This window comes from Urocitellus parryii, chromosome 8 (assembly GCF_045843805.1).
Source record: "Urocitellus parryii isolate mUroPar1 chromosome 8, mUroPar1.hap1, whole genome shotgun sequence".
Classification (NCBI taxonomy): Eukaryota; Metazoa; Chordata; class Mammalia; order Rodentia; family Sciuridae; genus Urocitellus; species Urocitellus parryii.
The window spans coordinates 106,831,984-106,849,277 of NC_135538.1; the positions used below are offsets into that span (position 1 = coordinate 106,831,984).

A 17,294-nucleotide genomic window follows, 5' to 3' on the forward strand; every position below is an offset into this window, starting at 1 on the left:
TTCTCCTCAGCAAAAGAAATAATCAATAAGGTGAAGAGACAGCCTACAGAATGGGAGCATATTTTTGCCACACGCACATCATAGCACTAATCTCCAGGATATATAAAGAACTCAAAAAACTTAACACCAAAAAAACAAATAACCCAATCAATAAGTGAGCTAAGGAGCTGAACAGACACTTCTTAGAAGAGATATACATTCAATCAACAAATATATGAAAAAATGTTCAACATCTCTAGCAATTAGAGAAATGCAAATCAAAACTACCCTAAGATTCTATCTCAAGCCAGTCAGAATGACAGTTGTAAAGAATACAGACAACAATAAATGTTGGCGAGGATGTGGGGGGAAAGGCACACTCATACGTTGCTGGTGGGGACTGCAATTAGTGCAACCAAGCAGTACGGAGATTCCTTAGAAAACCTGGAATGGAACCACCATTTGACCCAGCTATCCCACTCCTCAGTCTATACCAAAGGACTTAAAATCAGCATACTATAGTAACACAGCTCAATTCACAATAACTAAACTGTGAAAGCAACTTAGATGCCCTTCAATAGATGAATGTATAAAGAAACTGTGGTATACACACACAATGGAATATTACTCAGCATTAAGAGAGAATAAAATTATAGCATTTGCAGGTAAATGATGGAGCTGGAGAATATCATGCTAAGCAAAGTAAGGTAATCCCAAAAAACCAAAGGCCGAATGCTCTCTCTGATAAGTGGATGCTGATCCATAACGATGGGGATGGGGCATGGGAAAAATGGAGAAAGGGAAGAGAGGGAGAGGAGGGGACATGGAGGCAGGAAAGATGGTGGAATGAGGAGGACATCATTACCCTAGGTACATGTATGACTGCACCTGTGGTGCAATGCTACATTGTGTACAATCAGAGAAATGAAAAGTTGTGCTGCAATTGTGTACAATGAATCAAAATGTACTTGCTGTCATATATACCTAATTAAAATGAGTTAATTAATTAAAAAAAGAAGACTAAGAAGTGCTCTGGCTTGGTCTGGCTTGAGAGTTCAGGTGCTGTGGCAGTGGAATGTAGTGATAAAACAAAACCTAGACTTAATTCAGCTTGAATACCAACTTCATCATTTGGGCAAATCCTGACCCTCATGAGTTCAGTCACTTCATCTGCAAACAAGATTGTGTTTCACTGAGTACTTAGTTTCCTCATGACTCTACTTTGCATACCTTTCTAGGGCCAAGATAGAACAAAAGAACAACAAAATCCAAATAACAAAATCTAACTGGTCACTTCTGTTGCTTAGTCAAGTTGAAAAGCCTCAGAATCAGAGAAGAAGAGAGGAAGAAAAGGACAGAACTCAGGGCACACAGAAGATTCAGCCACACCACCACGTGTCATTCCAGACACGGTAGGTAAGGCTGGAGGGATGAGGAGGGCAGGCACACTTCTTATCAGGAACAAGGCCACAACTGGTGGGCAGGAGATGTTAATTTCATCCAGCAAATTTCATCTAAGTCAGCATTTCTCAAAGCTTTTGGTCTCAGAATCTCTATGCACTTAAAAATGGGGGACTCAAAACCTTTTTTATTTTTGTGGGTCTTATCTATTGATATTTACTGTAGTGGAAATTAAAACTGAGAAAGCTTAAAAATACTTAGCTCTGGGGCTAGAGCTGTAGCTCAGTAGCAAAGCACTTACCTAGCTTGTATGAGGCACTGGGTTCGATCCTCAGCACCATATAAAAATAAGCAAGTAAAATAAAGGCATGTTGTTGTCCATCTACAACTACAAAATAATACTTAGCCATAATTCATTTCAAAATAACAACAGTGAGCACTTATTAGAACAAGGACAGACAGTCTCCTCTCTGAAACAGCATTTCAGGCTTTGCAGGCCACCTGGTCTCTGTCCCAGCTATACAGTTCTGCTGTAGTTGGGTGAAGGCAACCACAGACAATACTTACAGAACCAATGTGCACTCACCAGAGCTTACTTGAAAACAAGCCTCAGAAGGATTAAGCTATTCTTCAAGCAAATTAACTGCAAACAAAACCCAGTGTAATTTTTTTAAAAAAATATTTATTTATTTATTTATTTATTTATTTATTTATTTGGTGTAGGCGGGCACAACACAATGCCTTTATTTTTATGTGGTGCTGAGGATCGAACCCAAGTCCTGCCCGTGCAAGGCGAGTGCTCCACTGCCAAGCCACAATCCCAGCCCTCCACAATGTAATTTAAAGGAACAAAAGGACCAGCAATGTAACATTTACCACATATACCGCCTTTGCTAAGTACTAGACTGCAAGGAACTGGAAAATGACCAAAAACCAAGAGAACTATCAGTCAACAGAATCAGACCCGGAAATGACACATGATGGAACTAGCAGTAAAGGTTGTTAAAACATCTATTATAAATATGTTATACATGCTCAAGGATGTGTTGGGGTCCGACACCAGTCAGTGCCTAGACTTGCTGTTCCTGAAGGGGACTAAGAAGGACTCCCAATAATGTGCCAGCAGGACAAAAGGAGTGAAACTGGCCACTCCCCTTATATCCAATTTTTGGGTGAGATGAAAGAGATGAGTACATGCCTTTCTTTCACAACCACCGTGGTTGTGAAAGAAAGGCATGTACTCATAAGACAGCTGAAGAAACCCATCTGTACAGTAGGCATGCAACCTGTGTCATTTACATTCCCCAAGCTGTAGGCTCGATGAGCACCTCACATTGTCCCAGTCTGCTGCCACCAAGGAGTATGTTATAAAATGTCCAAACCCTCACAGTGAGTCCTCCAAGTTTTCTTTGGGATTGATGAACAGTATGCTGGGGCTTTTGAAGCCCTAGAGTTGAAGATGTAAAGGAAAATGTGAATATAATGAAAATTAATGTAAAAAAGGAACATACTAGAATTGCTAACAAAGAAAACCACAATATTTGAAATTAAAATTACACTAGGAAGGATTAACAATACCGCACAAAAAGTTGACAATGCAGAAAAAAAGATCAGTGAACTTAAAAAAAAAAAAAAAACACAATAGAATGTATATAAAATGAACAGAGAAAGGAGTAACCCTATTAAGAACAGAGTCTCCCAGAGATCCAAAGGCAGGGCCCACCCACCCGCCTGTCCCGTGCCACCACTGCCCAGAGTTCTGGGGCAGAGCCACCCCACGCTGGGGTTCCTTATTTACCAAAGTGCGGCTCCATAGCCCAACATCAGGAAACATGCAGGCTTGAGGCTGCCACCGCCATGAAACTGGGATATCACTGCTTCTATCAAGAGACAACAATAAGGACCTGGTAAGACGTCACCAGAGTTTTCTCTACTAGAGGTGCTAACAGGTAGCCTGTGGCTGAGGTAACAGGGAGTCTTGCATAGGGTTGCCTAGTTCTTGTTTCTCCTACTAATAGCCAGATCCTATGATTACCCTCTCACTAGTCATGAAATCTAATACCTCCATATTCTTACATCCTACCTAATAAACATCTCAGCCAACACCCCAGTCCCCCCTTCCACCATCACAAACTGTAAACCATTACGCAAACCTATTGATTATATGGTTGAAGATAACCAAACTCATAATTTCTATTTACAGTGACAAAACTATAAATGCAAAAATAGAAGCTAACTGATATATGGCTGCACATATGGTTACACTGAGTGCTACAATATTGAACTCTCCATTAAAAGTGAAATATTGGTAACCTGTAGGCACACTATAAGATAATAGGGCAGAAGCTGTAATACTTCAGATCTACACTGCAAGAGAGGAAGATAGACATGAAAAAACAAGGGAGGAAAGTGCCCTAAACAAATCAAGACACTAAAACAATAGGATCTATAGATAGCGAAGTAGGTGAAATGTCAGAGAAGGAGTTCAGAATATACATAACTAAAATGATTTGGGAATTAAATAATCATCTAAGTGAGCTGATACAGGCAAAAATCAATCATTCCAACAAAGAGATGAGAGCAAATATAGGTTGCAAAAGATTACTTCAAGAAAGAGAATACTGAAAGAGATACTGAAAAAAACAAACAGAAATTCTTGAAATGAAAGAAACAATAAGCCAATTTAAAAACTCAATAGATAGCATCCCCAATAGAGTGGACCACTTAGAAGACAGAACCTCAGGGCTGGGGCTGGGGCCCAGTGGTAGTGCACTAGCCTGGCATGTGTGAGGCACTGGGTTCGAGTCTCAGGACCACATATAAATAAATAAATAAAGGTCTATAAACAAGTTAAAAAAAATTTTTTAATTAAAAAAAGAAGACAGAACCTCAGACAATAAAGACAAAATATAATACTGAAAATAAAGATTTATTTCAATATTGAAAATTATTTTTAAAATACAATCTTGAAAATAAAGTTGACCTCACAGTGAAGATGGTAAGAAAGCACAAACAGAACATCCAAGAATTATGGGATACCATCGAAAGACCAAATTTAAGATTTATTGGGATACAGGAAGGTTCAGAGATTTAAAAGGAATACGCAATATCTTCAATGAAATAATATCAGAAAATTTCCTAAGCATGAAGAATGAATTGGAAAATCAAATACAAGAAGCCTATAGGACACCAAATGTACAAAATTACAACAGATCTAAACCAAGACACATTATAATGAAAATGCCTAGCATACAGAATAAGGATAGAATTTTAAAGGCCACAAGAGAGAAAAATCAGATATAAAGGAAGACCAATTCGGAGCTCAACTGATTTTTCAACCCAGACTCTCAAAGCTAGGAGATCCTGGAACAACATATATCAAGCTCTAAAAGATCATGGATGCCAACCAAGTATCTTATATCCAGCAAAATTAAGCTTCAAATTTGATGATGAAATAAAAACCTTCCATGATAAACAAAAGCTAAAAGAATTTACAGCAAGAAAGCCTGCACTTCTTGTAGAACATTCTTGGCAAAATATTCCATGAGAAGGAAATGAAAAACAATGAAAATCTGCAAAGGGAAGAACTACAATAAAAGAAAAGCCAACCAAAGGAGAAACTAAGTCAAGCACTAAATATCAAAAATAAACAAAAAAGACCAGTAATACAAATCATCTCTCAATATAACCCTAAATGTTAATGGCTTAAACTCACCAATCAAAAGACATAGGCTGGTAGACTGGATTTTAAAAAAAGACCCAACAATATGCTGCCTTCAAAAGACTCATCTCATAGGAAAAGATACCCACAGACTGAAGGTGATAAAATATAAATATACCATTCATATGGCCGACATAAGCAAGCAGGGGTTTCCATCTTCATATCAAATAAAGTAGACTTCAAGCCAAAAATAATCAAAAGGGATAAGGATGAACATTTCATACTGTTTAACCGAACCATACATCAACAAGACATAACAGTTATAAATATATATACCCCAAACAATGGAGTATCTACATTCATCAATCAAAGTCTTCTCAAGTTCAAGAATCAAAGAGATCACAACACAATAATTCTGGGTGACTTTAACATACTTCTTTCACCACTAGATAAATCTACCAAACAAAAGCTAAACAAAGAAATTACAGAACTCAATAACACAATCAATAACTTAAGACTTAACTGACAGAGTATATTTTCCATCAATGAGCCAATACACTTTCTTCTCAGCAGCACATGGATCTTCTCTAAAATAGAACATATGTTATGCCACAAAGCAAATCTTCAAAGGAAAGAAAACTTCAGACCAACATCTCTAATGAATATAGATGTAAAACTTCTCAATAAAATTCTGGCAAATCAAATACAAAAATATATCAAAAAGATAGTGCATCAGGATGAAGTAGGATTCATCCCAGGAATGAAAGGTTGGTTCACATATGGAAATCAATAAATGTAGTTCATCACATCAATAGACTCAAAGATAAAAATCATACGATCATCATTGAGATGATCTATTGAAGATGCTGAGAAAGCATTTGACAAAAAAAACAGCATCCCTTCATGTTCAAATCGCTTGAAAAAGTTGGGATAACAGGAACGTAACTCAACATTGTAAAGGCTATCTATGCTAAGCCCCAGGCCAATATCATTCTAAATGAAGAAAAATTTAAAGCACTCCCTCTAAAAACTGGAACAAAACAGGGATGCTCTATCACCACTTCTATTTAACATAGTTATTGAAACTCTAGCCAGAGCAATCAAATAGATGAAAGAAATTAAAGGGATACAGATGAGAAAAGAAGAACTCAAATTATCACTATTTGCAGGCAATATGATTCTATACCTAAAAGACCCAAAACATTCCACCAGAAATCTCCTAGGACTAAGAAATGAATTCAGCAAAGTAGATGGATATAAAATCAACACCCATAAATCAAAGGCATTTCTGTACATCAGTGAAACTAGGAAAACCACCCCATTTACAATAGCCTCAAAAAATATAATACTTAGAATAAATTTAACGAAAGAGGTGAAAGACCTCTACAATGAAAACTACAACACGCTAAAGAAAGAAAGAAGATCTTAGAAGATGGAAAGATCTACCTTGTTCTTGGTTAGGCAGAATTAATATTGTCAAAATGACCATACAAAAGACTATAGATTCAATGCAATCCTGATCAAAATCCCAATGGCATTCCTTATAGAAACAGAAAAAGCAATCATGAAATTCATTTGGAAAAATAAGAGATCCAGAATAGCCAAAGCAATCCTTAGCAAGAAGAGTGAAGCAGGTGACATCACAATACCAGACCTTAAACTATACTACAGAATAATAGTAACAAAAATGGCATAGTATTGGCACCAAAATAGACCTGTAGACCAATGGTACAGAATAGAGGGCACAAGAGTCTAACCCACATAACTTCATGTATCTTATATTAGACAAAGGCACCAAAAACGTACATTAGAGAAAAGATAGCCTCTTCAACAAATGGTGCTGGGAAAACTGGAAATCCACATGTAACAAAATGAATTTAGACCTATATCTCCCACCATGCACAAAACTCAACTCAAAGTAGATCAAGGACCTAGAAATTAAACCAGAGACATTGCACCTAATGGAAGAAATAGTAGGCCCAAATCTCCATCATGTCGGATTAGGCCCCAACTTCCTTAATAAAATTCCTGTAGCACAAGAATTAAAACCAAGAATCAATAAATGGGATTGATTCAAACTAAAAAGGTTCTTCTCAGCAAAAGAAACAATCAATGATGTGAATAGAGAGCCTACAGAATGGGAACAAATCTTTTCCACAGCACAAGAGATACAGCACTAATCCTAGGATATATAAAGCACTCAAAAACCTTAACACCAATAAAACAAATAACCCAAACAATAAATGGACCAAGAAACCGTTCAATCAATCAACAAACATGAAAAAATGTTCAATATCTCTAGCAATTAGAGAAATGCAAATCAAAACTACTCTAAGATTTCATCTCAAGCCTGTCAGAATGGTAGCTATTAAGAATACAAACAACAATAAGTGTTGGCGAGGATGTGGGGGAAAAGACACACTCATACATTGCTGGTGGGACTGCAAATTGGTGCAGCCAATCAGGAAAGCAGTATGGCGATTCCTTGGAAAACTTGGAATGGGACCACCATTTGACCCGGCTTTCCCACTCCTTGGTTTATACCCAAAGGACTTAAAAACGATATACCACAGGGATACAGCCACATTAATGTTTATAGCAGCACAATTCACAATAGCTAAATTGTGGAACCAACCTAGTTGCCCTTCAGTAGATGAATGGATAGGGAAACTTTAGTATATATTTACAATGGAACATTACTCAGCATTAAAAAAATAAAATTATGGCATTTGCAGGTAAATGGATGAAGTTGGAGAACATAATGCTAAGCGAAGCAAGCCAATCCCAAAAAACCAAACGCCAAATGTTTTCTTTGATATAAGGATGAAGATGCATAATGGTGACTGGGCAGGGGGAGCATGGGAGGAATGGAGGAACTTTAGATAGGGCAAAGGGGTAGGAAGGGAAAGGAGGGGGTAAGGAGGTACAAATGATGGTGGAATGAGTTAGAAATAATTACCCTAAGTACATGTATAAGACATGAATGGTGTAAAAATACTTTGTGTTCAACCAGTGTCTTGAAAAATTGTGCTCGGTATGTGTAATATGAAATGAATTGTATTCTGCCATCATGTATAACAAATAAAATAAATGTATGGTGTCCATCTACAACTACAAAAATTTAAAAAAAAATTAGAACCCACTGTAACATAGAAAGGTGAAAAGCAAAAGAATGAGCGAGCTATATTGGGCAAAACAGGCTACAGGACAGAGGATGATGCCAGCTATGAAGAATATTTTATAATGGCAAAGGGGATAATTCCTCATTACATGATAATCCTTAATGTGTGTGCAGACAATAACAAAGCTGCTAAATAGATAAAGCAAAAATTGACAGAGCTGAGGACTACGCAAATACAGAGTTAATGATTTCAATATACCTCCCTCAGCAATTTAAAGAACCAGTAGAGAAAAAGCTATTAATATAGAAGACTTGGATTCTATGGCTCAATTTGACCTTATTGGTACCTACAGAACATTACAGATGCAGAATACACACAAGGAACAGTTACCAAGACAAAACGTATGTTGGACCATAAAACAGTTTCAACCAATTTTAAAGGATTGAAATCATCTAAGGTATATTTTCAAACCATTCAAAAGTCAAAGACACTTCAGGCTAGAGAGTGGTTATGTAAGATAATGGTCATTGTGCCAGCTCAAGATTCATCCTTATCCTCTGTTTTGTGATACTGGAGTTGTAACTTAGAAATATTTTTGCAACAGAAGTCTGTTTTGTGCTGCTTTAACAGAATACCCAACATGGGGTAATTCATGAAGAACAGAAATGTATTTCTTACAGTTGTGGAGGCCAGGAAGTACAAGGTCAAGGTGCCCACACCTGGCAAGGGTCTTCTTACTGGTCACATACCATGGTAGAAGATAGAAGGGCAAGAGAGCATATGCATGAGAAGGAGGCCAAACGCATCCTTGTTCACAAGACCCCACTCCTTTAAAAACAGCATTAATCCATTCATGAGGGCAGATCCGATCATCTCTCCAAAGTTACACTCTTGACAGTGCTGTAATGGGAATTAGGTTTCCACACGTGAACTCTTGGGGGACATGCCCACCACAGTGCCAGTGGACACATTGTAAGCACTGAGGAACACAAGTGAAAGGGGCTTTGCTTCTCCTGGTTCTGGCGCTCTTCCCGTCTACACGTGGCTTCCTTGCCAGCATGAGGATTCTCCACTGTGATTCTCTGTGGGGAAGATTCTCTGTGCAGAACACCCAGTGGCATTGCCCTCCAGAGTTTGGCAGGTGCCCTCTCAAGCGATTTTCCCCCAAGTGCCATTATCACCCCAGCAAGTGACTTCCTAGCAAATGTCCTTGGTTGGCACCTCAGCAAACTTTTCCATCCACACCTTCTTCAAAGAGATGCAAGTCTCAGGTGTGTGGGGAGGGGAAGGGCTCTTCCAAACCTGTTCCTTCCTGAGGTTCTCTCCCAGTCTACAGGTGGTGGTTGCTTCCTACATCTCCTTTTACTGTATTCTTTAGACATTTCTTTGCCTCTCTTAGTAGTTAATTCTCTATTACCGGCTAATAATTCTTCATCCTGATCATCCTTGTTCAATTCCTGTTATGGTTTCTTTCTCCTGAATGGATCCTAAATAGTGCCATAATTATTTGCAAAGTTTAAAACAGGATGTATATTTTCTAAATCACTAAGAAAATTAAAGACAGGAAATTACAGTCCATTTAGAAAACAGAAATCAGTGAGAAAACATAAAACATGATCACAGCAGACTCCAGCCAGTAATTAACATAAAAGTAAATGGATTAGACCCTATTAAAATGCAAAGTCTCTCTAAAAGGGTTGAAATATAAAATATCAAGATCTGTTGCTATTTGAGAGACAGCTAAAAAAGTATATGTAAAAGTTAAAAATAAGGAAATTTAGCAAGCAAGTATAAACAAAAAGAAAAGAAATATTCTTACTATCAAAGAAAGTAAAATTCAAGGCAGAAAACAGAACAAAAGCAACTTTAGTAAATCTTTCTTAGAAACTGTACGTAACACAAGTATTATTTACTAAGCCGTATCAAAATATACAAAGCAAAGCTCTTGACAAAATTGAGAGAAATAACACTATTATTCTATGATGTTTATAACCCAAAAAGAAAATTAAAATCTCAATAATATAATTAAATTTAATGATAAATACACATTCACCTCTGTCACAAGCAAACTGAATACACATTCACTTAAAACATCCATAGAATATGTTTTAAGGATGCTAGGTTCTAAAACTTAAATTCTAAAAAGCAAAAGCAAAAATTACATAACCATGCTTTTTTTTCCACAATGTAAAAATCCTACAAGTGGCAAAAAAAATTTAAAAACAAAAAAGCCAAGCATACACAAATTTTTAAGTATTCTTAATTGCTGAATCAAAAATTTAAAACGTAACAATAAACTACTCAGAAAACAAGGCTACTACATATAAAAATGGCTGGAATGTTAACATTTTCAAACTTAGGGAAAACTCAAAAGCCTTCAACATAGTCACATGCATACATACAAAAAATAAGCATCACATAAAAAGAGAAAAAAAATCTAGAGAAAAAGCAAATAACATAAGAAATGAATGTATTTTTTATCAAAATCACACTGATAAATCAAAACATTAGTTTTCTGAAGGAAAAAGGCATATCTTTAACAACACTAATGAAGTAAAAATGTGGCAGAACTAAGAGAAAGCAAATTTCTTAAAAGTAGTATAATTAATTGAAAAGAGATTTCCATTAAAACTCTTATTTTAAATCTTTTTTTAAAAACAAAAAAATCTGGAAGAGTACAAATTACTAAAATTTAACAAATAACAAAAGGAGAAATACAATTTAAAACAAAATTTAAAATTTTATAAAGTTGCTTAAACTTAAAAATGGGTAGCATACTAGTAATCATGAAACTGACAATTATTGAGAAATCATTTCCAAACAGGGCTCTGAACTCAAATTTCACAAGCACACTCTTTAAATCTTTCTTGGATCAAGTCACTCCCAGCTGTAACTGCTTAATCAGAAAAATACATACAACCCTCCTATTTTCTTTGCAGAGCTAGCAAAATCCCAATGTCATTATTTGTACAATAGCCCAAAACACCTATCTCACCTATATAAACATGTAAACTTCCCTAAATAATAGATAAGTCAAATTCTAAAAGACCAACAGGACAGTCACATTTTAAGAGAAATGCATTCCTAGGGAGGATGCATGGTTAGATGGCATACTTCAGCTATCACTGTACTATAGTTTTTCTTTGATATTAGTCTTTATTTTGCTGGCATTAGTTCTAATTTTTCAAAGAGGACCCTTACTCATGGTGGTGGTTTAAATCTCAATCAGATTTAAATTTGGTCCCAGAGTTACTGAGACTTGAACATGGTTTTCAACACTAGTTTAACACTAACACTTAATGAGTGCCCAAGAGAAAACATGACCAACATGAAGGTTACAACAGTCACTAGACTGTCAGCGTGGTACTAGTAAAGAACCCTGGGCATTCCAGAACACTAACAAAGGATGATAGTGTGTCTATTTACCAGAGAAAGGGACACTGCATATGACAAAAGCCTAAGTAGCTTACAACATAAGACTGCCCGTTTTGAAATTTTGCAATTTGGTGATTTTTTTTTGGGGGGGGGGTGCTCTTAGTATGTGTATTATTTCAAATTTTGAAAACAAAGTGAGTCTTTAATTAGATCAACTATTTCAAACCCTTATAATTCAAGTCTACACAAATGCAAATAAACAATGAACTGTTTAAAAACAATTTTTAAAAATGAATCTACCTGGTTCTAGGAGAGATAGTTTAATGTTGCAACATTCATTAATAATATAAGTCATCAACATACCAAAATGACAAAAACTATATGATCATCTTAAATAAATGCCCCCAAAGTCTATTTGATGAGATTCAAGAGTGATTTCTAATTCAAAATCTTTAAGAGTTAAAAACAGAGATACTACCTTTTTATATAAAGAAAATCTAACTCAAAAGGCCAACTTAAAACACTATGGATATTCCCATTAAAACCAGAAACAAAACAAGAACATCCACCAACATTATCATTTAACATTGTTCTAAACATATCAGCCAACAAAACATGCAATGAAAATGAAATAAATGCATTAAAGAAATATTATCCTTATCCATAGAGGACATTGAGTATTTCCTAGAAAACCCAGGAAAAATTTCTAGAAAAAGTAGAACTAAGTGACTAGATATCAAGAAAATATCAACTTATGCTCTAAGACTACAGAAGTATTACCTGGCAAATCTCTCCACCTAGCTCCATCCTCCTATCCCACGACACCCAGCCTCAACCGGTTTGAGACCCTATTACTATTTGTCTAGTTTACTGAGTAGGACTCCTTAATTAACTGGCTTCCCTATCTTCAACTAAGTGAGACATTATGCAACATGGCCAGAAGTAATGTTTCTAAAAAAAAAATCAGATCTGTCATTCCTTTCTTTAGAATGTTCTCATAACTTCCCTTTGTACTTAAAATAAGACCCAATTTCTTACCATGTCCTTATACAGGTGGGCCTATTCAATCATACCATACTAACGCCCCTAGGATATGCTTTCTTTGAATCTCACGAGGACAGCTCTTTCTAAAGTGGCAATCCCACATTATGGAAATGTTAGATCTTTCATGAGATCTCTTTGATAATATCATCCTATTTTAATTTTCCCCATAAAATCTAAAATTTCCTCCATAAAATCTAAAATTCATGATCTGAACATGTTTAGTATTCCTTCCCAACTAATGTCACTGAGAGAAGAACTTTGTTTTAAAAACTGTTCATCTCCAATACTCAAATCACTGACACATAAAGAGTCACCCCCAAAAATATGAATTTTAAATTGTCTGTCATTCTCAACAGACTGTAAGGGCCACAAAACCAGAACCAAGACTACTTTAATCTTTGTTCTATCTCCAAGACTCTAGCACAATACACAGCTGGTGAATGAGTGAATGAATGGATGAATAAATGAGTGCCTCCTTCCTCCTTCCAGTCCCTAATTTCTAAGATTGAGCAAACTTTTTTGTGAGTCCAACACATAATTTGGCCTATACTGAGCTTGTAAGCAACTAATACTGTACTAAATAATTTTATATGAATTGTTATAAAATTAGATCTTCCTAGTGCTTGCACATGAAATAATTATTTAATGTTTTCATCTCTTATTCTATTCCCCAAATTCTATAGCTGTGTAATTGACCTGTTAAGCCAAATACAGAGCTTTAATAAAATATGATGGCTTTGTTGAAATCAACTTTTAAGATGGCCTTTGTCAAAAACATAATTACAAGAAAATAACAGGTCAAGGAAAATTAAATCTTTCAAGTTATAATCCATACACTGTCTAAGTAGCTGACAAAGAGGCCTTCCCTAAAGTGTCACTGAAAAAAAAAATTCTGAGGTATTAAGAAGTTAATCTAGTCAGTGTAGAGAAATGACCACTCTATGCTCTATATAGGATTGCCTCTTGAGGATTGAAGACACTGGATTGTCATTCTGGTTACCTACAACTTATTCATTAAATGTGACACAGAGTACAAAGTTGCTGATTTGTGGGAACTCTAATTACTTTAAACAAAAGGCCACATTCTCAAATTTTTATATTTTATTTTTATTCAAGGGTTTACTCACAGGCAGCAATTTAGAGTCAGACTTTTTAAATTAAAAGGCCAAAACTAAAAATTCTTGCGAACATGACACTGATAAAAGAATCATCATCTTAATAATTTAAACCCTTATCCGTCCTGGTGCATTAAAAGTCTTTAACATAGAATGTAAGATCGATATCATTTAAAATAAACAACCAAAAAACCACAGATGGTGGGTAAATTTGTCAATGAAGATAAACATCAGTTTCAGCTTTGCAGAGTATGAAAACCAGCAATTAATTTGTCCTGTGACAGAATATAAACTGTGCTTCAGAATTTTGACTGTAAAGTCTCCTTCTCCAGCAGTAAATCAGCATATCTATGCTGAAGCTCTTTCTCTCTGTCCTGTTGTCGCTGCACATCTTCTTTTAGGCACTTGAAGAAATAAAAACATTAAATAATTATTTTATGTGTAAGTACACTGAAAATTAAAGATATCTGATGCTACTTTGTCATCTTAGCAACAGCTGGGAGGCACACATTCCCCAAAGAGAAACAAACAGAGCAAATACTTTCGCTGTAAAACCAGTACTATAGCCATACTTTGCTTTGGTTTTATGATTACCACCTTGTAAAATATCTGCAACCTGGAATAAACAAGCCAGTACTGACCTATCGATAACCATAAATGCACTAAAATAAGCCCTGACTGTCCTTTTACCTGGGCAGGAACTGTCATGCACACTTAGGAGATAAATCTAAACCACACCTGGCCATTTGATGTTCTGGAATAACTAGCTAGGTTCCCAGCATCCCAAGTTACAAAACAAAAGGGCACTGCTTTAGCTGCTCCTCATAGAGCAAATGGGATGCAATTAAACTGTAGGGGGACAAATCACAAGAATCAGTTATTCCATATTTTCTCTTGTGTGCAGAAGCTAAAGAGAAAAAAGGAACAAAAAGGGGATCTCATGAAAATAGAAAGAAGAACAGTAAGATCAAGAAAGGGGATCAGAGGAGGGATACGGGAAGCACTGAGGGTGGTATTGAGCAAATTATATGTATGTATGAATGTGTCACAATGAATCACACTATTCTATACAATTATAATGAACAATAAAAACACTAAAAAAGAGTTTTTCCATTTCACAGTGTGTCAATACATAAAAGAGAAAAATAAGAATGTCCTTGGAGCCATCATTTTCCTGGTCTAGCCATCTACACATACGCAGGTCTAAAATAAAAAGTCAAAAAGGGGAGACTCCTCTTGAAAAAGGCCTGCCTTTTTATATTGTTATCTGGCCAAATTATATTGTTATCTTGAGTGCATGAATGAAAATCTAACAACAAACTCCACCACTATGTACAACTATAATGTACCAATAAATATCTGAGAACACATAAATTTAAAAAAAAAAAAAAAAGAAAGAAAGAAAAAGACCTGACAATACCAACTTCAGATACCCTGCATAAGAGAAAGAAAAAGGAAAGCTCTGATAATTCTTTTCAGTTGTCCTTCTAAGCAATGTTTTGAGGCAAAACAAAATATTACCTCTAGCCTCCGGGGAATAGCAGAATCTTCATGTTTTTTGAGTTCTTCAAAAGTGCGTAACTCTAAGTGAGCCTGCTCAATTTGGTCCCACAAGTCATTCAACTGTTTCATGAGCCCCATAGCACGAGACTGGTAACCTCCAAGCAAAATTTTCATCTTCTTTTCCATTTTTGCAGCTCTCTTAGCTTCCGTCGTCATGTGACCCCTGTTTATCTGAGGAAGGGGGAGATACATAGACATACATTTAAATAATAGTCAAAATAGTACCATCTATGTGCCTCAAAACAAAACACATTAGAGCTCCTTATATCTCAACTACTATAACACGGAATTAGGAAGAATTTATCTTGCACCTGGTGAGTTTTCCAGGTTAGTCCTAAATAATCTATTATCTTTTTTTTAAATATTGATTTAGATGTTGATGGACCTTTATTCTATTCATTTATTTATATGCCGTGCTGAGAATGGAACCTAAGCTAGGCAAGCGGTCTACTACTGAGCCATAAGTCCAGCCCAATCTACTATCTTTTATAACAACTTCACCCATCTCAAAGAAGGCTTGATTTTCACAGTATGGGAATACTCCTGTCTAATTTCTGAAAATGGCTTCTGCTATTGTATTGTTTCTGTATCGATTTTGGACTGGCAGCAAGCAGCCCATGTTCATCATTTATATCTCAAAAATGCACTTCTAAGCTGGGCATGATGGCACATGCCTGTAATCCCAGTGACACGGGAAGCTGAGACAGGAGGATGGTGAGTTCAAAGCCAGCCTCAGCAACTTATCAAGGCCCTAAGCAACTCAATGAGACCCTGTCTCTAAATAAAATATGAAAAAGGGCTGAGGATGTGGTTCAGTGGTCGAGTGCCCCTGAGTTCAATCCCTGTACCCAAAACAATGCACTTCTGTATTTTATATGTACAGTCTGTTTTTAGTAAGTGGATAATATGTCATCCAATTAATATACCACAGTTAGAACCAAATACAAAATCCCCTCAAACTACTACATCCTAATTCTGGCATAAAATTCATAAAAGGAAAAGGAAATCAATGACACAATTTTTAATTTGAGACGTTAAAAGATAAAATAAAGTTAAGAGAAATGAGTGCTTTACTATTAAATATGTACATGGAACAAAGTTGGTACCTTCTCAGATCACTCTAAATTAAGGGAAAATTAAAATATAAAAATTCACAAAAGAACAGAAAAGAGACAACAATTAACAGAGGAAACATTTCAACAAAATTCTGGAGCATGTATACTGATACAGGACAGCAGAGAAAGCCCCAGCTCAGAAAAGGGATGAGAAAAAGCAAGGGTGTAATGCAGAATCCCATAAGCACAATATCATCTCTAGGAACAGAGTCTACGTCCCCACAATCTAATCACCTCACATTTTAAAGTGATCTGCAATTATGAGGTCAAAGCCTTAGGAATAATTACTAAAGCTGTGTTAATTTCTCTGGGTCTATCAGCTTCTCCCCTACCACTACCACCAACACCTCTTTCTTTCTTTCTCTCTCTCTCTCTCTCTCTCTCTCTCTCTCTCTCTCTCTCTCCCCCTCTCTCTCTGAAATTGATTCCATCAAGTGATTTCTATAAGAAACCAGAACTAGGTAGTTTCAGGACAATCTATACCCAAATGATACTCTGCAATGTGTAGTACAAAATTATGTATTTAAAAGCACCTTATGACAAGAAAGACAATGTGATAATACAAATATTATTCTTTCTTTTTCTTTAAACTATTTTTTAGTTGTAGTTAGACACATATCTTTATTTTATTTACTTATTTTTATGTGGTGCTGAGGATCAAACCCAGGGCCTCGCATGTGCTAGGCAAGCGCTCTACCACTGAGTACAGCCGCAGCCCCCAAATATTATTTTTTCTCAGATATTAAATATGGGGTGGGAAAACATGGTATGCAGAAATGGCACCATGGAGAAAAAATATTGTCAAATGCAAAATGCTGACATAAAAATCATACCTAGGATATTTTGTAAGTGTTAGAAACAATAAAAATCACCAGAACACATAATTTTCGATGACAACAACTCTTGAAACATCCACTTC

General features: G+C 36.0%; 1 protein-coding gene across 1 annotated transcript in view; it reads right to left on the bottom strand.

Annotated features, from left to right (window-relative positions):
• Positions 1-10,837: 10,837 nt before the first annotated feature.
• Positions 10,838-17,294, bottom strand: part of Cdc5l (cell division cycle 5 like) — a 50,965-nt gene continuing 44,508 nt past the window's right edge. Inside the window, exons 15-16 of the mRNA XM_026394454.2 lie at positions 15,219-15,431; positions 10,838-14,101 (exon numbers count right to left, since the gene is read on the bottom strand). Of these exons, the coding sequence (XP_026250239.2) occupies positions 13,997-14,101; positions 15,219-15,431 (318 nt within the window). The 3' untranslated portion in view covers positions 10,838-13,996. The remainder of the gene's footprint in view (positions 14,102-15,218; positions 15,432-17,294) is intronic.